Raw genomic sequence first — 25,391 nt, forward strand, 5'->3', positions numbered from 1 at the left:
AGCGGGTAGAGTCCCTAGACACATGACCTTAGAAGTCCAGAAGCCATGCAACGACCTGAGTAAGATGCATGCTTGAATATTCTTGCATGCTATTAGAGCAACTGCAGGGACATGTCTGGTATATGGTCGCGTACGGCCAGTGCGTGGTGCAACATGAATAGGACAGGCTCGGGTGCCAGTACAAATGATGTATTGTAATTACATAAAGACCAATTATGTATGCTTCGAGCAGAGACCTACTCTAGGACATTTTTGTGTGTCGCACAAGAGTATTGTAATTTTTACCTTTGCAAGTTTAGCAAGTCTTGGATGATTGATTTCTCACAAAGACAGGAAGTTTGGAATGAAAGCCTTGAGTTTTCTGTAGGTCTTACTCAATGTGAGTATGTTTCCGTTGAAGGGGGGAGAAATGCCTAGATAGTTGTGCAAGCTGGTGATACCCGAAGTAGTCTCAGATTCGCCTATTTGGGAATAATTAGTGCTCCTTAGGCCACCGTGAATGTAACATAGTCAACTTAAGTTCGTGTGACCAACTGATTGTTAGTTGGGTCTGGAGAACGGTCTCAGAAAAAACAAAGGCTGCCTTAGTCCACAGAGGTTATTTCTGTAAAGTGACTAGGGATATCTTTAACTAGAGTTACCTATACTGCATAGGCAGTGAGAGGCTGGCATGGCACCCTGAGGGGAGTGCCATGTCGACTTACTCGTTTTGTCCTCACTAGCACACACAAGCTGGCAAGCGGTGTGTCTGTGCTGAGTGAGAGGTCTCCAGGGTGGCATAAGACATGCTGCATCCCTTAGAGACCTTCCTTGGCATCAGGGCCCTTGGTACTAGAAGTACCAGTTACAAGGGATTTATCTGGATGCCAGGGTCTGCCAATTGTGGACACAAAAGTACAGGTTAGGGAAAGAACACTGGTGCTGGGGCCTGGTTAGCAGGCCTCAGCACACTTTCAATTGTAAACATAGCATCAGCAAAGGCAAAAAGTCAGGGGGCAACCATGCCAAGGAGGCATTTCCTTACAACTGTTCTTTGTTCTTTTGTTTTATTCAAAGCCACACCACCCAGCGTTACTTCATCCTTGAGTTAAGCCCCCAAACACTTTTCCTTTTTCCTTCCGGACAACGTCCAGTCTCCCAAACTTATGTTTGAACATACACCTTTTTCATAATTTCCCTGAGTTTGTGTTTTCAACACAGAGGGTCCATGGGCCAGTATTTGTCGAAAAGCACGAATACCCAAACCTCTGTTCTTCAGGCAGAGAAAAGGATTTCACAAGATAAATGAACTGCTCCAGTCTAGGTGTAAAGACGACATCTTGTTTTCGCCAGGAGAGGAAATGTAGCAGCACTTAGCGCGGGTTAGAAAATCAGTAATCGGACCCACCCCCCCCCAAAAAAAAACAGGCAGGTCAGTGAATTAAGAAAAAAACCAAAAGGGTATTTACTCTCCCCCAAATAATGAGAGTCAGAGTGATCACGTTCTATAGTCGTTGAGCTATTAATACTTATACGATTTACCTTAAACTCATCAACTGTGTGAAAATCGCAATCTGGCCTTTTGTTCATTATATAGTTGATAAGAAAGACATATTGCCTGAGCCTTTTCTGCAAAGAGCTGCTTCATTACCCTTTTCTTGAGAAGGGCCGGGTATGGGGACCACAATGCATCGAGCAACGCTAGTATGTAAAGTTTGTGGAGTATTGACTAAAATAGGTTACGCTACTTCAGCACCAAGACAAGAAAATAGTTCCAGCGCGTGTGCTGGAGCGGAAATTTCCCACATTTCCACCGGGTGGCAGTATAACATCACTTTTCATGTGTTGAGTTCGAGCCCAAGTTAGCATGCTGCAGGACGATTTATGTTCACCAAGACCATGAATAACGGGAACTCTACACACTCAACTCAAACTCACTAGTTTCGGCAAAATGTAAAGAGATTCACATCTACAAGTCTGATGGGGTTACAATGTACGTAAGTACGTATGCAAATCACATATGGCGCTTCCTGTGCTGCCAATGCTAAATTAGCTTAAGAAAAGGGGGCCTATTGACAAATAGTATTTTGCAGTACGTTTTGTAGGTCTACTATAGCAGTGCACACGAACTACAAAATGCTATTTACAAACATATGTGGAGGTTACGCCTCCACTTCTCCTATCATTCTGTGCAGATCTCTGCCCCAAATCCGGAAATTCTGCAATTTAAGTATATATTTTAGTAATAACGTTGAGGGGGGTGTGGCTGGAAAATCTGCAAGGTTTACAACTAAAAGGGAGGGGATTGGATGGGGGTGGGATCAATACAGAGGAATTTAGGGAGGGTAAGGAATGGGTGTGCACCCACCCACAAAAGAGTAAGCAAATTGCAATTCACAAACAACACTTCTAAAGTTATTGCAGCCAAAAAGTGCCCCAAAACAGTAGTAAATTACTCCAGCTTAGAGCTGAAGTAAATCCAACACTACTCATGGCCGCTGGCACTGCAACAACCTCCCACAGAAAGCAATGGGAATAACGATGAAACCCCAAATGAAATTAAATTATTTTAAATAAATACAAATATAAATTCATTGAGTTAATGTTTAAAACAATATGTATTATTTAATTATAAAATAGTTTAACACACTTTTTTGAGATTAAAATTAATGTAAGATTAAATTGTAATAAAATATGAATAAAATACTTTAAAATAATTCAATGAATCACTTTAAATAAGTATTAATGCATAATAACAATATTTTAAGTGGGGATCTTTTTAAATTCAAACTTCAGAAAAATAATTTTACATTTATTTTATATTTTTTAATTAAATATTTTAGTCATAAAAGTTAATGGTGAAGTAGCATTTATTTAATTTTGTTCTACATTCAAAATAAATATATAAAACACATTTATACTATGATAAATCAAAGGAAATGTAAAAACACAACATAAATAATGTAAAAATATTTTATGTTAAATGTTAATGTAAATTAAATATCTTGGGTGTAGCACTTATTTCCTTTCGCTCTACATTTCAAATACATATATTGAATTAATGCACAATATATTTTGACATCAAGATATTTTTTACTATTTGTCAATTAAATACATTTTTTTTAAATGTTCCCCATACTTTAACATTGTGTAATTTAATTTTATATATTAATTGTAAAAGTAGATAAAATAATGTTACAGCACCATTACCTTAATTTTAAATGAAATCTTTGATTAATTTATATACATAGAATTAAAATGAAATATTTTTCTGAAATTTTAAATTAAAGAACTAAAACCCACCTAAAGTAAAATATATTTTTAATTACGCATTCATAGTTATTAAAAGTGATGTATAGAATTAATGAAAAGTAATGTAATTATATTTATTAATATTTAATCGTACATTAATTTAACAAAAGGTTGTTCAAATATTCTATCATTAAATAGTAAATAGGTTTCATTTTCACATTTTTGTAACATGAAATTACATTTATTTCCATTTCGAAAAATTCTAATAATTGGCTGACGTAACATTATTTTCTAGTTTTTTTTATTTTAAATCCCTACCTCGATATTTTTTGTGAGAGGTTATTGCAGTTTGAGTGCTTGGTTATGAGCGGGGACTGACTTACTACTGTTTCTTTTTGGCATTAGTAACTTACACTCATACATTTTCCAGGGGGAGAAGGGTAAGCCTATATTTTTGAGTAACTTTGCACTTGGATTTTCCAAAAGTAGTAAAGTTACTCAAAAGTGTAAGAGTAAATTTACATGTGTAAATTACTCATAAATCTAAGTTAACTTTATGAATAGCCCTGTAAGTCCAACATTTCTAGGAATTCCACTGGTGCTGCAGCAGGACATCAGGGGTGTCAAATGTCTAGTTTTACGCCCACCTCATACCACTTACATCACCCACCACCACACCCTCCATACACTTTAATCTCAGTTTTGAAGGTTCAATTTTGTCCCTCATGTGTCCTCTTGTTTCTGTTTTTCTGTATTTTATTGTCCCTTTTTTCCTCTGTTGTCTGCCTTGTTCTCTTTTGTTATTGGTCAAACTCTGTTGATAAAAAATTAGTTCCAACTCCCAAAAACAAAATGCTGATGGACCCTGCATGCAATCAACAGGTCAAATTAAGGGCTCGGTGCGTTCTGCAAGTAAGATTTGATCCATTATCTGTAGCTAACAATGCATAAATGCCTGTAAAAAAGCACAAACCTATTTGCCCTATGGTCACCGCTGATGATATGGTACATACATATTGACTGTTATGATTTAAGAAGTGTTGTAATGACCCTACTCGATTACATGGGTAAATGTAACAGAAATTATACTCTGGGGGCAGTTACTTGTAAATGTCACAATGTGTTGATTGCTCAGTATTTCATTTTAATGATATGACCTCCACGGATCATAGTTCCTCACTAAAACTTTGTTTGTTACCAAACCTACATTTATATTCTTGTAACATTGGAGAAATGCTGAGACATGAGCTAGAAGTACCGACTGGGAGGCATACTTCTGTGACGTGAGGCTGATTCTTAGATGGCACAAATATAAGTTATTCTGATGTTATTTGAAAACAAACTAGAAATTGAGTAGATGTGGAGGCCGCAGACCCGGGTTGACAGCTTCGGTGTGGCCTTAGTTGCCACTTGTCATCATACAAGAATATAAACGTTGACACTTACAAAACACAAGATGGGTGCAGTAGATGATGGTGTCCTGAGGAGACCTCATGAATTATTGGAGGTCGAAACATCAACATAATTTTCCCACATGGCCCAAGACTATCTCTGTTACAACTAAGAGGCTTTTGAAAAAATAGGTTAACCCTAATAACTGCTTTGTGTGTGATAATATTGGGAAATTCACAGTGTATTTTATGTGTTTGTTTTGCTCTGATTCTTTTTTAATATTGTTTGTGTGCACTGCGTCATCTGCACTGTTTGATTCACAACTTTACATTATTGCATTGGACAATTATGTATGGTGCTACCTTTAATTAATAAAAATATGATACAAGACTCAGCACTTCTTGATTGATTCACATATTTTTGGTATATTGAACTATATGCCTCTTGACTCATCATAACGTAGAGCAGAGGATTTCAAATGTGGATTCTATCACTGAATTTTAGGTCTTTTTTCGACCTTATAATTGGCCAATGACAGTCTGATCAGACAGGTACTGCCATTGGAACCTGGAATGTAATTTTACACAGGGGGTTCCTGTAAGCCATCTGGGTTACCTTTTACAGAATTCTGTATGACATTACACTGCTATGAAGGATCTTGTAATCAAAATGGTCATCTGACAGGCGGTGCACTCTCTTCATAGATGCTTCCGAAAATGCGACATAAGAAACAAACATTGTGTTCCCGTTTGGGGCATTAAAGGGTCGAGAGGGAGCCAGTAAACAAGTAGATTTTCAAATAAAATCCTTTAAAAAAGGTTTTCAAATCAATTCTTTGCTTACAAGAATGCCTTAGGCAAAAGTCATAAAGTAGAAAAACTGAGAACCGTACTGAAGTCCCACAGACACAAAAAAGACAGACTACAATAAAAAATCAAGGCTTTAAGGAAAGCAAAGCGTTCAGTGATCTCATAAGAATGAGCCTAATCTAATAAGTTATTTATCTCTAACAACTCTCCAGCTTGGGCTTCTTCTTAGATATATACGCAATCTCAGCTGCCTTTCTTTGAATGAACTTTACTCCCGTCCTTTCATAATTTCAAAATGAAACTTACTACGTCAACCATGGAAGGAGGTTGTAATACCTTTCTCATGACACAGGGTCTTATAGTTTCTTGCCGCAACAACAGTGGTAGGCATTAAAGGTTTTGAAAGTAGAAGTGCTCCTAAGAACATTTACTGAAAATGTAACTCAAGTAAAAATGCAATACCCAGGGAAGGGAAGGATAGTCACAGAGGAAGAACTTCAAATGTCCTATGAACGCAGGTATTCTGAAGACAAGTGAATTCTTGGAAAGCGTCTTGAGCATGAAGTGCATCAGAGGCTTCACTAGGGCTTTTGATATCTGGGATGACTCTGGTGCTGTCAGTAAATGGTGCTATTTCAAATTAACATGCTACCACCATGAAGAACAAGGCCATGTGTAAGTATTTTGTGGGTAACATCGCTTCTGAAGATTGTGAAGGGGAAGATAAATATGAATATTAAATGACCAAATGTCCCCCCCCCCCCCCCTTCACCCCCTGGCTCCACGCACCCCGTCCCACCCTCAATCTCATTCAAGCCTCTTTTCCCACATATCCCACCCAGGGCATTTTGAAGCCAAGAGGTACAGAACATAGCACATTCACCCACATCTCCGTTCAATCATTCATTGTATAATGCATTGCGCCCACATGGATGTGGTTGGAAACCTTTTGTAGGGCATAAATGAAACATTTTAAACATGTTGACAGGCAGCATTCTGCTTCAAAAAACAGGGCACAGGATGTCCAAGAGGTATCAGATTCTGGAGAAGGAGGTATTTAACATTTAGAAGAGAGACAGCTTAAAGAAATTAAAGATCATGTGTATTTGTATAAGGACACTGCAGATATGCCCTCCTTTCTCCCAACCAATCATCATGCCCCAGGATATGACATGTTAATCAAGGGTCTTCTCCCAGCCAATCATTAAGCTCTAGGTAAGGGCATGATAACACCTGGGGTTCTCATACCAGGGTCCAGGAAAAGACGTGTTAATCCTCTCCCAACCATGACTAGGCAACAGAATTTCTCAGGTTAATGCTTGGCAGTCAATGAGCATGCTCTAGTGTGACATTTTATTGTAGCACGCACTCCCAGCCATTGACCATGTTAGCAGATATGACAGGATGGGAAAGGTGGTGCTCTGACCATGCTCAAAGATAAGACATATTTGAAAAACAGCAGCCAATGACTATGCTCCAAGATAATGCTTGGCGTTCTTTGACCATGCTTTGGGATATGCATTGATAATGCAGGACCCCTGTTGTCCCAGCCAATCTTGGCCCCATAGATTACATCAGAATGTAGGGTCCTCTCCGAGCTAAAGGCCATTCCCAGGATATGAAAAGGAATACTGTTCGCTAACCATACTCTAGCATATGCATGATAATGGAGGACCTTCTCCCTACCAATGACCATGCTCTAGGATGCGACAAGGCAATGTACGTCCTTCTCACATCGAATTTCAATGTAACAAGATATGACGGGCTAATGCTAGGTGTTTTCTGACAATGCTCCAGGATATGATATAATAATGCAGTGGCCTCTCCCAGCCAATACCATGCTCAGGATATGATATAACAATGAAAGCCTTCTTCCAGTTAATGACCATGCTCCAGGATTGACAAGACAATCTACTGTTCTCTCGCATCCAGTAAATATAATCCAGAAAATGACAAGATCATATTTTGCATTGTCTGACCATGCTCTATAATATGATATATTAATACTGGTCCCTCTCCCAGCCAATGACCGTGCTGCAGGATATGACAAGACATTGTAAGGCCCTCTCACATCCAATCACAATGCACCAGGATTTGACATAATAAAAAGATAATATTGGCATTGTCTGACCGTGCTCCATAATATGATGTAATAATACTGGTTCCTCTCCCAGCCAATGACTGTGCTGCACATATGACATGACAATGTAAGGCCCTCTCACATCCAATCACAATGCACCAAGATATGACATAATAATGATTGAAGTCATTTGAGCATGCTCCTGGATATGCATTGATAATGCAGGACCCTCTCCCAGCCAATCACCATTCTCCATGATGCATGATATGATAGTGCGGGGCGTGCTCACCGCTCTGTAGGTTTTCTTCTGCCCAGCATGTTTGGGCGCTTTTCCTGGCTCCACCGAGGTCTCCACATGCATTGAATAGATGATGTCAAAGAAATCTTCCACCACAGCGACCCGCTTCATAGAAACCCCCTCGGGCTCTGACAGTCCATCTGCCCCCTGAAACAGAACAGACAAGGCGTGTTAGTGCTGGCGGTGGGAGACAGGGTGATGACATGGGCCTGAGGCATATTGGCGGGGGTGAGGGGAGCACGGGCTTCCATGCCGAGCTAGGCCCGAAGACAGAGTTACAGGAGGGAGGCCTTGGAAGGCTCAGTGCTGCAGCGGGGACTTCATCCCGCAAGCCCCAGCGCCCCCAGTGCCCGAAGTGCAAGAGAAAATACATATGTGTAAAGTACACTTGCATGAGTAAGGTTGGCACGTGTGTCTTTTGACTGAACAAATGTGGCTCATGCTTGAAATCTGCATGCTGTAATGTATGTGCGTAACTGGATGACAATTACCTACGTCACTAAACCTACTGTACACAATACAAACACCACTACACAAAAGTCAAAAGGTACGGACGTTGTATTTTTTTATATTAAGGCTTAAGTTTGTGGTGCATATGTATTTTTATGCACGTGCCCCTCTTTCTTGACTTTTGCTCTTAAAACTTCAAAGACTGCTATGTCTTCGCACACTTTGTGCACCGCTGAGCTTAGCATGTCGGGATAGGTGTGGAACGTGCATTACAGAGGCATAGCCCTGGAAATAGCTTCGTATGTTAGTGCCCCGGAGTGCAGTGTTGCACTGGTGAAATGGAACATCCTGGGCACTTCTCTCTCTCCCTCAGTGTGAGTAATATCTTATCCCCGGGTCCAGAGGGTTCCTCAGTAACTCAAGTAATGGGAAGCAAACCATACAAGCACTAAGCCACTTGTGCAACCTCTTAGAAGCGCTGCATAATTGTCCGGTTATGTGCCAGCACAATGCGATCTGCAATGAGTTGTAACAATCATTTTATTAAGATTTTGTATTCTATTATAGCCTTTGTATGGCGCCTGCTATCCCTATGTGGGGCACTGAACCGCGTAGCCACACTTGTAGTTGGACGTGTGGTGTCTTTACTTTCAGTCAAAAAGTGGTTGTGGCACAGTCTTGTGGTTTCAAATTATTTATTATAACAGGCGTTACTGTTACCATGCCCACTGATGCTCATTTTTATCACCCTCAAAGTGAGAAAAAGCAGACGTTGCTCTGTCCAGATACAAAATGTAGGCCAAAGGTTTCACAACGATTTCTGCAGCAGGTACATTAGCCCACTGGGCTATATTTTCCACTACCTCTCTAGTCTCAAGGACGCTGGTGAATCAGGGTGTCCAACATGAGTAGGTCAGTTAAAGTATAGTCTGAGAGGACACGAAATGCAAACTCGTGACAACGCTACCTGTCCGGACTAGTGCAGGCCTGGGCCCAGTGACCTGTGAGGTCATCGGTGTATTACGCCTCATTTCTGTGGGTGTTAGTCAGAAGGGCCTCGGAGTGTACCAGGGCACAGAGATACTGGTTACACTTAGCTCCTGGCGCCTTTACCCAGGCACCTGTCGCCGTCGGTAACCTGTAAATTAAGGAAGGTACTTGAGAGCGCCCCCCCAGACACGACAAGGCACTTTATTTCATCCATGTCTTCAGAGAAGCAAGACCCCTCCCCCATGCACAGGGCCCACCCCAGCTACACCACAAGCAGAAAGATGTTGTGTACAGTGTGGTTGTGACAAAAGGTCAGATGACTCAGGCAGCGAGCGGGTGAAAGTAGCATCTCAGCCCGGGGAAGGCGGCACCCACGGGGAACAGGGGTGGCATGGGACGTCGGAGCTGATAGGCCACGGGCTGGAAGAGGGATCTAGGGGTCAGTGACATCAGAGCGCCGTGAGCACGTCGAATGGTGGAACGCACTGAGAGTAGAACACCCGAGGAGCAACACAGCGGGGAAGATGGGCTCCACAGGCTGTGAAAGTGGGGTACCAGACCTGCTAGAGCAGGTGTTTTAATAAAAAATATTCATGAATACTCATGTATTCTGAGTAATGGATTTGCATAGAAAATGTAATAATGTAGAGAAAAAAATGTACGCATTGAAAATGTGTCCACGTGAGTGGCTGCCACTGTTCACGAAGTGTACTTATTAATATGAAATTATAAGCTTATGTTTGATCAATGTAGTATTAGTATGTCATATTGAAAGTTATGCATTATGTCTTAGCTTTATTAATTGTAGGCCTTAACTTAGCGGAGGTCTTGGCCTAGTTGCACGGCCTCATGTCAAGCTGTATTTCTTAGGCATTTAATAAAATGTCTGCTTAGAGAATTACATTGTGATTTTCCACTGTGCTGACCAAATGTGCTCATAGCTTAAAGTCTTTCTCATGAGAACTGCTTGCTAGAAGATGCTGTTCTTGCTATATGTAACATTGTAAGTGTAATGTGTGTAAGACTGACTTTCTCAGGAGAAAACAATACTGACTGGAGAATAAGCTGCAACAATATTGTTACCTGACGAGCCGGATGATGAGGACATTACAAGAGAAACCAATCAGTGATATGTGAACCGTGTGCTAGTAGAAACTGCTGATTTGAAGTTTTAGTTTTATTGGATAAAGTGTGAACATGCGATCCCTTGACCAATAGGGACTTGGGAAGTAGTTTTAGGAAATCTAACTTAGCCGGACTGCACAAAGAGAAGATACTCTCACTCATGCCCATCTTCTGTCCTGAAAAGACGTGCTTAACTTTAATGCCTAAAGACATTTTACGTTTTCTGAACTCTGATGCTGAACCATATGCCTTGCTGACCGAACTGATGCCCTGATGACGAAGACTATCTTAGCTTGCCGATCCAATTTAGGAGAGGTATACTATCACTGATGTGTTTGCTATGTCTATTTGCTTTTTCTTTCTAGGTACCAACAGCACTATTTTGATAGAGCCATAGTTAGATGATTTCCAAATTTGTGTTGACTAAATTGTTTTGCATGAAGCCCAACATGCTGATGCTAATCTGGTGTTTGCTAGAATCCTCACTAATGAAAGTTCGCTATAGGGAGTAACAATCAATGTCTTTTATTTGCTGCATCCAAATATATGTGATATCGTTTGCGCAATTGTTCTTGTTATTACTTTGCACCATAACCTTAGAATGTGTAATTGTTCAAGCTTTGATTAGATTGTGTTTCTTTCGCAGATTCTGACAGCCAGTGTTGTTTCTGTATGTTTATAATTTGATATTGAGATTATTTTACGTGACATTAGCATTGTTAATATAGAGAAATAAATATTCTAACTTTTACTAAAAGGTGTGGTTATTCATAAATGAAAGGTCATGGGGTGTGATAATTACTGACTCCTATTGATTTCTAATACTATTGATTATCATGGATTATTAATGTTATTGATTGGTTATTGATTAGTGATCTGCATGTACTGGATATATGGTGGGAACATCTTTAATGCGGGTCAAAGGATTCATAAACCTATTCACGTCCCCTTGTAAGTTTACTTATTAAGGTCAGACGCGCCAACAGACCCACTGATAAGAACGGGGGTAGGTCACGGTAAACTTTAGGGTACATTGAGAGCAGAACCTGATACTGAAGACACCGGAATTCTTGGACTCCTTTCATGCTTTATTTATTATGACAATAGGTTGCTGTGGTAACCTTCTCACCACTAAAGCACAATCCCCTTGAATGTAAACATTCACTAAAGAACTCCATGGATCCTGCCATTCTATTAAAGTAGAACACATGAAAGAACCTTAAGGAGGGATACTTACTAAAAAGCATATGGAAACATATACAGTAATCTACTTTTCTGTTACACATCATTCCCTCTCTTTGAAATGAAAAAATAAAGAAAATAAACAAATTCAAAACACAAAACAAAAATACAAATATAACAGCATTACAACTTAATGGTATATGGTAGGGCGTTTAAAAAAAAGTAGATTCCGAATAAAAAAAATTTCATTTTCTTGGAGTTTTCATTTTTTCCCCAAATTTATTCCATATTCCCATAATTCTTGTGAACACCTTGCTCTCGTTCACCCAGCCACCAATAGCTCAACCGTATCTCCCCTGATGCCCATTGCGAAGAATATCATTGTCATACCTCGCCAAAGCAAATCTATCCATGTGCTATACCTTGACAACTTCTAATCACAGCGCATTCCTAAATATCTGCACATCTTTCTTGGGCTCGCTAAACATCATTTCCTCTTTAAAAACCTTCCCTCTACGCCTGACATGTGGTAAGTGACCTACAGTCACTTCCTTTACTTCCTGCTTCTCATCATAATAACTTCTGCATCCTTTGTAAATCCTGAGAGTTTGTTCACACTTTCAAAGAATACCACCATTCTGTAAAGGTAGAACAACTAATAAACTTGGGGGGTAACTCGTGGTACCTGCCACAGAGCTCTTCAGTGCCTTGTCAGGGATAGTAAGCGCGATATAAATAGGATTTACAATAGTAAGGGACACGGAGTAAAATACACAGTAACCTACTCATCTGCAACAAGCTCCTGGCAAACTGATTCGGATGGAAGTGACTTCTGACTGCCTGCAGGACAGGTAAGGTATCTAGGGATTATAGTATCTAACACGCGGGGCAGCATATTGACTGATCGGATTCACAGAGAACAGAATCCCCATGGAGCATCCCAGAATGGAGGAGAGATCTAACAGGCAACTGGACAGGAGGGATCCGTGGGAATACCATAGTCAGTGGCATCACAGTGGCTAAATAATGTGACAAAGTCATGGGGTATGCATGTTGAGTGTTGGAGTGCATCAAGGAACTTATGTGGTGGCTCTGCTTAAAGATGTAGCCTGGCCCCCATGAGCACCACAGAAGGCACAAATGATGGCCCCTGCAATGAGGCCACAGCCTTCACTCATTCCACCCATGCTCACTGACAAACACTCCAACCTACACTAGCCTCCCAGTTCCATACAGCAGGAGTCCACAACTAGAATGGTACATTGGAACATGTCTGAGTAGAGGCAGCTCATCCCACTCTGCAAGCAGCCACCCAGCCTGCAGCCCATTGGCAAAATGCTATATTTTTCAGGTTATTCACTGACTATGGAAATGACTTCCATTTAGATTCATTGTATGTAAATGTTTTGTAAGTGGATATTCCAAATCTGGCATTGATCCAGTCGTCCGTAACCTCCAACTGCTATCCCTGTCTTCAAGAGTTCAGCCTGGAGTGTGGAAGAAAGTTGTACAGTCTAGTATCTGAGGTTTACTAAAGTAAAGTAGTATGAGTCCTAATGTTAAGGAGCACCGGTGTGGACTGATAATAGGAAACTACTTTACAAAGAGTGAAGCACAGTTTCACACCCCTTTTTGAGTCTAAATAAGTCAGATAGTCTTACAAAATGAGCTAGGAAGTCAACAAGAAAAAGCTTAAGACACCTAAGCTGACTGGTAAAGGTTGGGTAAATTAGAGAATAACTTTCCAACTTAATCAACAGTTGTCAAATCGGCCTTTGAAAGATGTGTTAAAGAGAAATTAATTTTAACATGAACTATGGGAAATATTAGAAATTTACTTTTCAGCATCTTGTTGAAACCAGAATATTAAGAAGTATTCATTTTCATGCAATCTGAATATGTGACCCGTGAAGATTGAGAGGGAACTGACACATTTTTCTTTTGGATCACTTCTCTGTTATAATATTACACTGACCATGGTATGGTGTCCACCGAAAGAGGAGGCACTGTTGAGGTTGTCACTAGGGATTGTGGGGCTATCCATCAGCTCAATAAAGCATACATCATTCCTAATGTAAGTGAAGGGTAAAAAAAAATTCTGTAAGATGAAATGTATTCACCTTTCATAGATGATTACATTATAACTACTTTGGACCGCATTCATTTTGTAATGACTGGAAACAGTTAATTAGAAATAGTTAAAAAGTTGAACTGAAAGATATTTTGTTAATTACTGAAATTCAGACTGTGTGGAGATCTCTATGAAATGTAATTAGTGATAGTTCCAAACAAAAAGATGGCATTTTACAGTAAAACTTGTTATAGCTTTATTATTTTAAAATAAAATAATAAACTACTGTGAAATTGAAAGAGTTAGAGTGTGTGTGTGGGTAAGCTTTTTCTAGCCACAAAGCGTCCAATTCTCCCCTCAGATCTTAGACAACAAAAAGGGTTTTGATAGGTTCAAGAGATTATCAGTTCTCTAAGAAGTTTATTTCTCAGGTACATCAATTCAAAACATAGCAATACTATATTTAAACCCTACCACTTTTGTCACATTCAATAGAGAATAATCAAAAAAGTTTGGAAATTAGAAAGGGTACTACCATTTGTAAATTAGACACGTAAAGGCCTGATGTGATAATGCAAAATGGATTAATTCACCAAAGAATACATTCCAATTTTTTGCAGATAATATCACATTTTACTTTTCTTTGATAACCATCAAGCTGAAACATTAAAGGGGGTTGTAAGAATGGCACCTGAAGGGATAAACAGTAATCGATTAAACATAACACACAATTGAAACCTAATGTGATATATATCACCAATTAAGGAAGAAATTTAGAATGAAAAAGGAATGTAAGAAATATGCAGAATTATAAAGCAAAAGTATATGAATTCATAGATTATAATAATAACCCAGAAATCTGCTGGAATACAAACTAGTATTTAATAGCTTCCATGCTTCATTATTAACAGCAAACAGTAGATCATGAAACATAATGGAATACTACTATATTCACTATCATGACAACATTTAAAAAGCCGATTTTAAAAAGGCAGAAATACGATTATCTTGTGACCTCAACTTAATTAAATGTGACTTTATAATTTCATAACAGAAAGCTAAAGGCAAGCATAAATGAGACATCTGATTGGAAAAAAAGTATTTTATAAGGTCAACAGTAAGATTCTTAGACAAATGTTAGCCCAGGTGGGCTGGTATTTTACTCACTAAGAATTCTGGTAGTTTTAGTCCATTTGCATCCTGTTTGCCCAATGTGTTTAGAAAAGTGCACACAAAAAAATCATTGGAAATACTATCAGTTAACATGTCATTTAAAAAGAAGAATTCATACCAATTCATTGATTCTCAATTGTTTTCATGCATAGTTTGCATATTGAAATTTGTTAGTGAACAAAAGAACTTTATACAAGTGATCATAAGACTGGGGGTCACATATTTAAAAGACATTGTACACAAACTTGCATCTAACAGTGTATAGTTGTGCATTCTGCCATAAAATAAACATTATACACACTGACTCGGTCTGTCCAAACTTCACGCTGCGGAAAACACAGAGGAATACTTGGTTTAGAAATACATGAGTGGTTGGTAACCATGAACAGGACTCACTCACTCTCTGAACAAAAGGCTAAGCACTGAGGCTAAGTACAGGCCTCTGAAGTGTGTACAAATATTTATACATGTGGACTCTAAACTTTGGGTTAAATTTCATAAATGTATGTGCTATGGCAGGCAATTTTTTTATTTATTTACAGAACGCATTCATATTGTACCCACAACCCGTTCATGTACTTTCATCGGTTGATGGAGGAAGCCAACTTGTGGATTCATTTGGATAGTTTATATGTGGAAAGCACCAGCCGAAACCACTACACAGAAAAAAGCTCTAAAAGCAAAGAAAAGCTTTGAAGGTGAATACAGTTATGATCTTTCGCGATTCATTGCGTTTACTGGTTGTCTGGGCAGAGAGGCAAGGAAGAAAGGCTTACTTCTGCACTGCTAAAGTTAAAGCGGGGGGCAGAATTAACAGGTTTAATTGGTTAAAAGATGTGAATCCCACAAATAATAAAGACTTACACTGGAGATTGTTCATTTCCGGTCCAGATTCCTCTGTAGTTTCTCATTCTCACTAGGGGTGGGTGAAATCTTCGATTCTTCCAGTGGAATTAGTGGAACTTTGGCAACTCTGGATTACTTTTGTAAGAAGGCGGTCTGGCCAAATTCTTGCAAACACCGCATGGCAGAATCTTTTCTTGCACACGGCTCCAGAACAGTAAGCTGGAGAGTGAGATTTGGAGTTCCCCATAGCGATTTCCAGTTCCTAGGAGGACATCTGGTGAGATTTTTGTAACATGAGCAGTCGCGACTATTTGCAGTCAGAAGGCTGCTATTCGAGAAGAAAATCTATTTATGAGGCAACAAAATTAACTTGAGTAGCTGTGCACTCTGGCTCACCGTGGTGCTGTTCGAGCTGTCTTTTCAGCGCAGAACATGCTTCTGGCACTAAATCACCGCGCGATGTGCTGATTTCTGCCTGTTGGTGGAACTATGTGGAATCTTGCAGAGTTTTTATGGAATTCTGCGGCATCAAATTCTGCGAGTTCCACCCACTCCTAATTCTTCCCTCCACAGTTTCTCACAGAGATTTTGTCTGTTTTCATCAGCTGAAATCTCGGGGCAAAATGTGACAGGAACGTGCTGTTACTTGTTACTTGTTACCCCGTAACAGAATTACCTGCTCATCAGAAATTGCGGAGTACTCATTATAAGGCCTTGATGTAATTGTTTTTGTATATTGAACAGAACACCTTATATTTCATATTATAATATTCTTTTTCTGAAACATCAAAAAACACCATGAGTCATATGTTTCAAACAGAAGTGTGTCCATAGATCAGTGAACCAAAAACACAGATTTTAATATTATTTTAATGGTTTTAAAGTGTAACTTCACATGCTAAGGCAGTTGTCAATGACTGGGGATTTTGGGGTCAGCGATTGAATGTGTTGATTGTATATTTTGCATTTCTAATGTCCAGGCTTTTGTTTTTTGCTTTGGATATTGGTGTGACTGTTTGTCTGTGTGAGCTTGTTACAGTACACATGACGATCACATGCAACTGAGAAAGTACAATGAAAGGTATACTTTCCTTCTAGTAGATAGTCTGTATGGATTAGCATATACTGGATGTGTGGTCTGAATTGCACTGTGAGTGAGTGAAATTCAGTTGAAACGTGTGCGTTAATTTACAGTGCTGTGTATGTTTTTCCTTATGTTAGCATGGACGTTGACTAGGTTGCAAGTGTTGGGGAAGAAATGTGCGAGCAGCATTATGGGCCAGCTGTATCAAAGGGTTACCCATTCTGTGTCTATGGGAAAATGAGTTCGTACATATGGTCCAATGTGAGTTCCAGGGATGTGCCAAACCGTGCCTCTTTGATCAGTGTGGGACAGTGTTATTCTATTGTTTATTAGTCTGCAAATCCATGCTATTAAGGCACGAATTTCTAACACACAAGTACAAAAGTAATTGTAATGAATTACAAGGTGGTAAAAACTCATCAATGGACTTGAACGATAAACAGCAACACAAAAGACAAAAACCTAGCGTGGTTCAGTAGCAAACCATCAAATGCAGTATCATATTGTACTTAAAAAAAGCATAGCAAATGCAGACCACCAAATTATAATTCAGCTAGATAGTATAGTTATACACAATGACTGGAATAACATGTTCACTTTAAATCACCACAAAATAGACACAACTAACTAGCTGGAAAAAAATTAGAGTGATTAGCAGGTGGAAGCTGATGGGTTGCATGGATTAACGCAGAGGAAGAATGGAAAGAATTTGGGGCCAATTCACAAACGCACTTACGAGTATGGGAAGTAGGAGCACTTTTAATAGACTGTCATGTGCCTTTGTGAACTGAAACATTCAACTTCCTATTAGTAAATGTGCAAACAGAGCACGGTCCTTTGTATTTGTATAAAATTGTATATGAATATTCTCCAAATATTCCCATTTTATTCACGTTAGATGTTTTGAGGCCAGTCACAAAGGCATGTAACACATTTTTAAAGGAGTTCCACGTCCGATACTACAAAATGCCTTTTGAATAGGCCCCTTATGTTCAGTCACCTACAAGGGAGACCGAGAAGGGACAAACTAATTTTATTCAAATGTTTAGGGTAATCAATAATCAACAAGAAGGGAATCATTTATTTGATGTAACAAACACACAGAAACGACTAGAATAGTTTTGCCAAGTTTGCAAGGTTTGCTCTGTTTACCAGGTTCGCTTAACTTTAGCTGAGGAACAGATTTCCAACACACAACATAACGGTTTTGAATAATCTTTCTCCTACTAAAAGTTTTTTGCTGAGTTTTTCTTCCACAAACCTTTTCCTAGAGGGATTTCTTACAAACGTTTTTTTTTAATTATCAACATTTCTGAGACATATGAAGTGGTGGAAAATATGGAGAACTGTCTCACTCAAGAAATCTCAGCAAGCCTTCAAACCAATCTTAATACATAAACGAGTCTTATAATAAATACCACAATACGAATGGAATACTATAACCCTTCCAACACTCAATGGATGATCCCCTACTGTTTTCAAAAGACACAATAAAAGTTTACATGATTAATCTACTAATCAGACTGAGGGCCTTATTTAGAGTTTGCCAGTGGGGATATTCCATCACAAGTGTAGAGATGTCCCGTCTGCTGTATTATTGGTGCATTATAGCCTATCCCATTTTCAAACTCTAAAATAAGGTACTAAATCATTATCAGGGTTTGTTCATACCTTTCACTAAGGATGTTTACTTCAGTTTGGAACTGGGTATTGCAGTTAATTTGGGTGAAAAAACAGCCGGAGATCTCTATCATGCGGGAGAGCGGTAATAGCCAATCAGAGCTTCCTGTATGAAGTGGCATAATTATCTTGTGCCACTGAATGGAAAGGCAATTCCAATTATGAAAGAGGTATAATCACATAAAGATCCCAGTGTTAGGCGAATAAACGTCCATCATCATGCTCAGATTTTATGAGGTAAGGAGTGTGAAAATATTTGAGGAATTGAACCAGCCATCTATTAGAAAGGCCATTAATAACATCCTTTATTAGAACAATCTATTGGACAAAGAAAGCTATCACTTCCGCTAAATTGAACAGATTTGAATAAAAAACATTAAAAAGGTATAGTTTTGGTTTACTGAACCATAATTTGTCTGTCAGTCAAGATATCGTGGCTGATCTTTGGGCCAGATGGGAGAGGGAGCAATGCACCTTCCTATAAAGCAGGACTGAAAACAAATAGTCTAGGGACCACTCCACAGCACCACGTTCTCTTGGGCACGTTTACAACAAGGGGTTGTATACACCATATCTGAAGTACTAGCAGACTGGAATATCCCACAGAGGATAGTGAGAGTGTGGTAGGAACAGGACAGAGCTCAAAATTGCGGTCAGTAGCTGGCTGAAATAAAAAAGGTATTCAGAAGTGTTAATTTTACAGATGGAAACCATATTGGTTCTCTCCAATACTTGGCTGTTTTGCAGATTTAGATTTAATTAGGAGTTAGGCGGAGTGATATCCCCTACATAGTCCCCTAGTTGCTGGGTGCTTCTGGACCAACTAGACCTAGTAATCCAGGTTCTGCAAATGCCAGACCCAGTAATTCCAGGCCCAGAGACCATGGACCAGGTGAAACCAAACGAGAGGTGGTGGCCAGGGAGGAGCATAGCCTGGCCCCTTCTGCCCTCTGCAGTACCATGGCAAGAGCTGTACATACTTCTGCACACCTCCTCTTCCCCAGTCTCACCTACCCCCCCCCCCCCCCCCACAACTCATGAAATCAAAAGACCCAGACATTGGCAGGGCCTGAGGCAGGTAGGCAGCTTTGCACCCATCCCAACCTGGGTTCTGCCTCCACTCTGCAAGCCGGAACAGACCCGGGCCATGCCCAGAGACCCGGGGCACACAGGGCCCCCATGTGGATGCCAGGACAGAGGAACAGAGAACACTTCTCTATGCTGAGGCTTGCCCTGGCATTAGCTCCCTTTTGCCCATCCCGCAACCCCTGCACCAAGGGTCTCCAGCAGCCACAACATCCATTTACCACCCATTCCAAGCAGATGTGGATGTTTGTGGGTTTGGGTCCTGTATTTGACTATGAAGTGCAAGAACGTGCGGATTTGGACCCAGCTTTCATAGGACTACATGTTATTCCCTATTTCAGGTGGATTAACGTGGAAGGGTGGGATTTATATGTGGGATATCGACAGGAAACGTTGTACCCCCGACACCTAAATACAGCTCATTCATAGCCCCTCAATGTTTTATAATTAATCTATGCTGATGAAAATAAAATAAAACCGACAGGAGGGCAAATGTTTATGGGAATGGTTAGTTGCTTTTAGACCGTTTGTTTATCAGTTTTTTTAACCTCAGGCAGAAAAGATCTATTCCATTTTATTCATCTTTGGCAAAATACTTAAATACTTATTCAATATTAATCTCAATACTAAACTTTGCTGTGCCCTACAGGCTAGTGTCAAGTGATGTATCAAAGAAAAAGATGAGAGTTTTTTTACACTATTCCTTGTCCACCCCCCCTTTTTGTGTGTTCTTGATCTCTTATGTGCCGGTGCTGAGCCTATCGCATAAGAGAGATCCGCATCTGGAGCAACCATTATCAAGTCAGCACCTTATGGAAGAGTTTTGGCGAAGACCTCATCGGTCTTCTCAGGGTGTTTGACTGAAGTTTAACCAGCCCATGGTGACAGAGACCTGATTCGGGTTAGATAAATAATATCTGTGCCCCTGCAAGGCACTAAGGTCCTCATCATGCGTTGCAAAGTACTCGTGGGGGGGGACACTCTGCACCCATAATTACCAGTAGCATGCAGTAATAATAATGAAGTAACACCACATCAGTATCATGCAATCATGAGTGAAACTTCATAAATGGAGAATACCTGGGCGCAAAACCACAAGAAATGCACAGTTCCAAGGCAGCAGGGGCTTCTGTACAGGGTGGGACTTGTGAGAGGGAATGAGAAGAAGTGTCTCGGCAAGGATGGCAGAAAAGGAAGTGAGGCAGGACCAGGGGACGAGGTCTAGTTGCTGTTGCAGCCAAAGCCCAAAGCAGCTTTATTGGCTGCTTTTTCCTGGTCAGTAACATTGAGGCCATAGTTCCTGCACTAGTAAAAAAAAACAGGGCGAAAACAGCAGGACATTCGTGAGCAAGCAGAACAGAATTCCATACGGGAATTCTGCTCAGACCGACTCCTAAACAGGGCTTAGGTTTGGGGATTATATCTGCTTCTGTAACAGAGGTGGATGATGCATCGTTATGCAATTCCAGCAAACAAAGGGCACTAGCTTTGCAGGCCCTCAGTACAGAAGTAACTGTTGCATTCGGTGCCCAGCTTTCAGCTAGACTACAACAGTATTTACCAATCTGTCAGCTGCATTTAAAGGAACAGAGGTCGTGTATCAAAGGAACTACGGGCCAGATGTAGCAAAGGATTTGCGCCTCGCAAACGGCGAAAATCGCTGTTTGAGAGGCGCAAATGCCTCTTTGCTATGCAGAAATGCATATTGCGAGTCGGGACCGACTCGCAATTTGCATTTCAGAATCGCAAATAGGAAGGGGTGTTCCCTTCCTATTTGCGATTCTGAGTGTATGCAATACCATTTGCGACCGCCTACGCGGTCGCAAATGGTGTCGCAGTTACCATCCACTTCAAGTGGATGGTAACCCACTCGCAAATTGGAAGGGGTCCCCATGGGACCCCTTCCACTTTGTGAATGGACCCAAAACAATTTTTTCAGGGTAGGTAGTGGTCCAAGGGACCACTACCTGCCCTGAAAAAAAAACCGAAACTAAAGGTTTCGGTTTTTCTTTGAAGTGCAGCTCGTTTTCCTTTAAGGAAAACGGGCTACACTTAAAAAAAAAAAAAACTGCTTTATTGAAAGCAGTCACGAACATGGAGGTCTGCTGACGACAGCAGGCCTCCATGTTTGCGAGTGCCTATACTCGCTATGGGGCCGCAATTTGCGACCCACCTCATGAATATTGATGAGGTGGGTCATTGCGACCCCATAGCGAGTCGCAGTCGGTGTCTGAGACACCGTAATGCATACCAATTTGCGAGTTGCAAATTGCGAGTCGCATGGACTCGCACTTTGCAACTCGCAAATTTTTTATTTGCTACATCTGGCCCTACATGGTGGGCCTGGACATGGAATGGAATTCAGGAATGGTGTGGGTTTCTCTGAGTTTTTACACTGATCATTTGAGACGTTACTGACCACAAGCAGGAGCTAGTTTCCAGCAGCCAGCTATGGGATAGGGCTGCCATGCGAAAAACTATTCCTAAACAAGAAGAACATTTTTAAAAAGTGTGTGCCAAATTATTGGTGGGGCATAGATTGAGCGTGTTCAGCAAACTCTTGCTTCTCTCAAGGATTGGTCTAACTGTTCCACCAGGGAAGCCTCCTCTGGCTATGCCGGGGTACCTTAGACTGATGCATCATGGACATCTGCCCGTCGGTCTCAGTATCTTAAGACTTTTAGGGCAGACATTTGAATATAACTTTTTTGCTGGTCAGAGCCATCAGTGAACGCCTGGCGTCCAAATCCAAAAATGAGAAATGGCCCCCACACCCTGAAAGAAACTTGCCAGCATGTCAGGGATATTTGTTTTTTGTTTTACAACCCAAACCCCTACTTTGGAAGTTGGTATATGTAAAACCAAAGCTTTTCAGTGTGGACACATTGAACATGGCATCTGTGCAGAGATCTCTGCCAGGCAAGTGTAGGTCTCTTAATTGGCAGGCTTTAGCTTGACAGTGCATTGGAGTACATCCCTGCAGTGCCCTGGTGGAACAGAATACAGACCACCAAGGCCAGTGCAAGCATCTAACAATTAGAATATCTATGAAAAACAACAGTATAAGATAAAGAAACTGAGTCCTGTGTCGTTGATTTGAGAAAATGCTCCTTAGATGAATGCACAGAACACTAGCCTATCTGAAACATCTCTAAAGTTGCTGGGGAGAGACAATTTTCACCACTCACCCCGAGGCACCAACAATGCAACTATCAACTTTTCAAGCGACTTTCAAAGTCTTCCACGGAGACGGATGGAATTGATGTATTAAATCCTGAAACTTGTAAGAAAACACTTTCATGGTCTCAATTATTGAAGAATTTGCTGCAAAGAGAAACCCGGTGGTCTCAACAAATACCTCAACTCTAAAAGATTTTTTTTTTGCAGCACATTTGTTGACAACTGTGACCCCAAGGGTGTTTTCTTACAAAGTCCTTGATCTGAAATCTATGCAGAATGACAACTGGTGGGTACAGAATGCATCGGTATGCCTTGTTTACCATCTTAACGATTATGATCATTGTCTCACAAGCACATAGTCTAACCCACAGGCTGCGTTCGAGCATAAAATTATTGAATAACCTGCCTCTTTAGAGAGGAATGTATTCCACATTGCCCTCAAGAAAAGCCAGGGAGCCATTCCTGTTTCGCTTTCCCACCATGTAGTAATTTTCTCTTTCACTAGTTTCTTGTTTTCTAGTGCCAAGAAGCCTGTTCAACAAATAAATAATCACATCAAATCAGATTATGCCTCAGTTCCAGAATACAGTTTTCTCACCACCTGTGACTTCAGTACCCAGTCTTGAAGGCTAAATATATTTTCCAACATGATCCTTAATTTGCCATGTTGTCTCACAGAGATATGTATGGGCAATTAATACGATATATTAAATTTTTTGCAACGTGATATGATCTAAATTTTCTAAGCACAGCAGTCACCAAAAGGCATCCTGGTACTGAGGATGTTCAGTTCTCCAGGGAAAGACTGTTCTATTTCTGAGTTGAAATGTAGGAGAAAAATATTGACACATGCACTCTCTCTCTCTCTGTCTGTCTGTGCTTCTTTTGAAGTAGGTACACATTTTAATTGTGACATAGATTTGACAGATCTGTTCAGCATATGATCAGCCGGTTTTGATCACGTAAAACATGGACCAGACCCATAGTAAACTACAAGGAAAGCTTAGAGAGTCTTGCAACCTGCAGACAATGAAAGAATGTCATTAACATGATATGTGACCCCATTTTGTGAGCTTAAAAAGAGTGCCCATACCACTGCATTTTGTACTCAGTGGAGAAGGGCAACATCTTTTCTTAGAGAAATCCAAATAGGATAAAAAGCAGCATAATCTTGTCATTTGACACTGTTGATAGGGTTTGGCCTATTATCTCGTTCCGCTAGTTACATTTCAGCCTGGTGTTACATGCCTTTGTGACTGGCCTCAAAACATCTAACGTGAATAAAATGGGAATATTTGGAGAATATTCATATACAATTTTATACAAATACAAAGGACCGTGTTCTGTTTGCACATTTACTAATAGGAAGTTGAATGTTTCAGTTCACAAAGGCACATGACAGTCTATTAAAAGTGCTCCTACTTCCCATACTCGTAAGTGCGTTTGTGAATTGGCCCCAAACTCTTTCCATTCTTCCTCTGCGTTAATCCATGCAATCCGTCAGCTTCCACCTGCAAAAGGCAATCGGTCCTAAAGGTGGCACCGATTGGCTTTGCCAGTGCTTCTTTTACTCTACAACATTTACCCAAAACTTCAATTGTTGCGTAAGTCTGTGTTTGAAAAAAAGTTCCATAAAATATTCTTTACCCTGGCTGCCTTCTTAGATTTGTCCCTTCCTTTACCACTTTTTAGACATCATTTATTGGCAGCATCTGATGAAGTCTCCAGTTTACAATGCCTGGAGCAGGAAGACCTGCTTGCAGACTGAAGATGGTGACAGGAAAGCAGGGCTTAGATAACGGCCAAGCACTTGTTAGTGTCATGTTGATGTTAAGGTTTTTTTTTTCTTAAATCCCAACGTGGCCACTAGAGTGGCCTCTGAGCACTGACAGTTCAGGGATGAAACTGTGTAAGATCACATTCACAGACTCTTACAAACGTAGGTGAGATAGAAGCTGATCAGACCATATATGTCACTCATACATCGTGATTCTTTCCCATTCTTAACCTGTGGGCATCAGTCCCACCTCTAGGACACCCACAGGCTGAATGTTGGAAAAAGTGTATAAACTAATAGTAACAGCCGTACCATGAAAGTAACTGCAGCATGTGTAAAAAGAGATGTCTTTATGATTGCATTACGTTCTTCTATTCTGTTTTCATGTGGTTATGCTCTCTATGGGCTGACTATATGGTTACAGGACCACCTTTCTTACAAATGCTATTTTTATTGTGGTGCCCTCTAGGGGCTGTTCTGAGCATTACAGTCAAAAGACTACAATATTTGCTGCACTCAGAAAATAGCCCCATAATGCTTTGAGGGGCATTCCTTTTACAAAACATTTTTGCCAATAACTCACGGTGTGGTCGTCCTATGCCAATGGGGCCACCATCAAAACAGTGAGTACAATGTTCTCTTTCTGTATACAGGCCTCGAAAAATCATAAAAATGTTACTAGACCTGCAGTTCGAGTAGCATGAACAATCTACTTGACCTAACTGTAATGTAGTTGACCCAGTAATGGGTCTCAATTTGTGTGATCCTATGCAAATCTTGTATTTTACAGTCGCCTTTTTCTTCATTCTCACAAATGAGTGCACCTTCAAATATGTGAGTTCAGCAATTCTGCTGTAAAAAAGTCCTCTTTGGTTTGATTAAATACACTAAACGTTTGCTCCATGTATAATAAATCTACCCCACATATAGGCTACAC

At 40.3% G+C, this 25,391-nt stretch overlaps 1 protein-coding gene across 3 annotated transcripts in view; it reads right to left on the reverse strand.

Annotated features, from left to right (window-relative positions):
• The window catches only part of NOL4L (nucleolar protein 4 like), a 407,582-nt gene that overhangs the window by 294,329 nt on the left and 87,862 nt on the right, over positions 1-25,391 (reverse strand). For all 3 annotated transcript variants that reach the window (XM_069243393.1, XM_069243394.1, XM_069243392.1), the window contains exon 2: positions 7,802-7,957. In XM_069243393.1, the coding sequence (XP_069099494.1) occupies positions 7,802-7,957 (156 nt within the window). The remainder of the gene's footprint in view (positions 1-7,801; positions 7,958-25,391) is intronic.

Source organism: Pleurodeles waltl, chromosome 7 (assembly GCF_031143425.1).
Source record: "Pleurodeles waltl isolate 20211129_DDA chromosome 7, aPleWal1.hap1.20221129, whole genome shotgun sequence".
Taxonomy (NCBI): Eukaryota; Metazoa; Chordata; class Amphibia; order Caudata; family Salamandridae; genus Pleurodeles; species Pleurodeles waltl.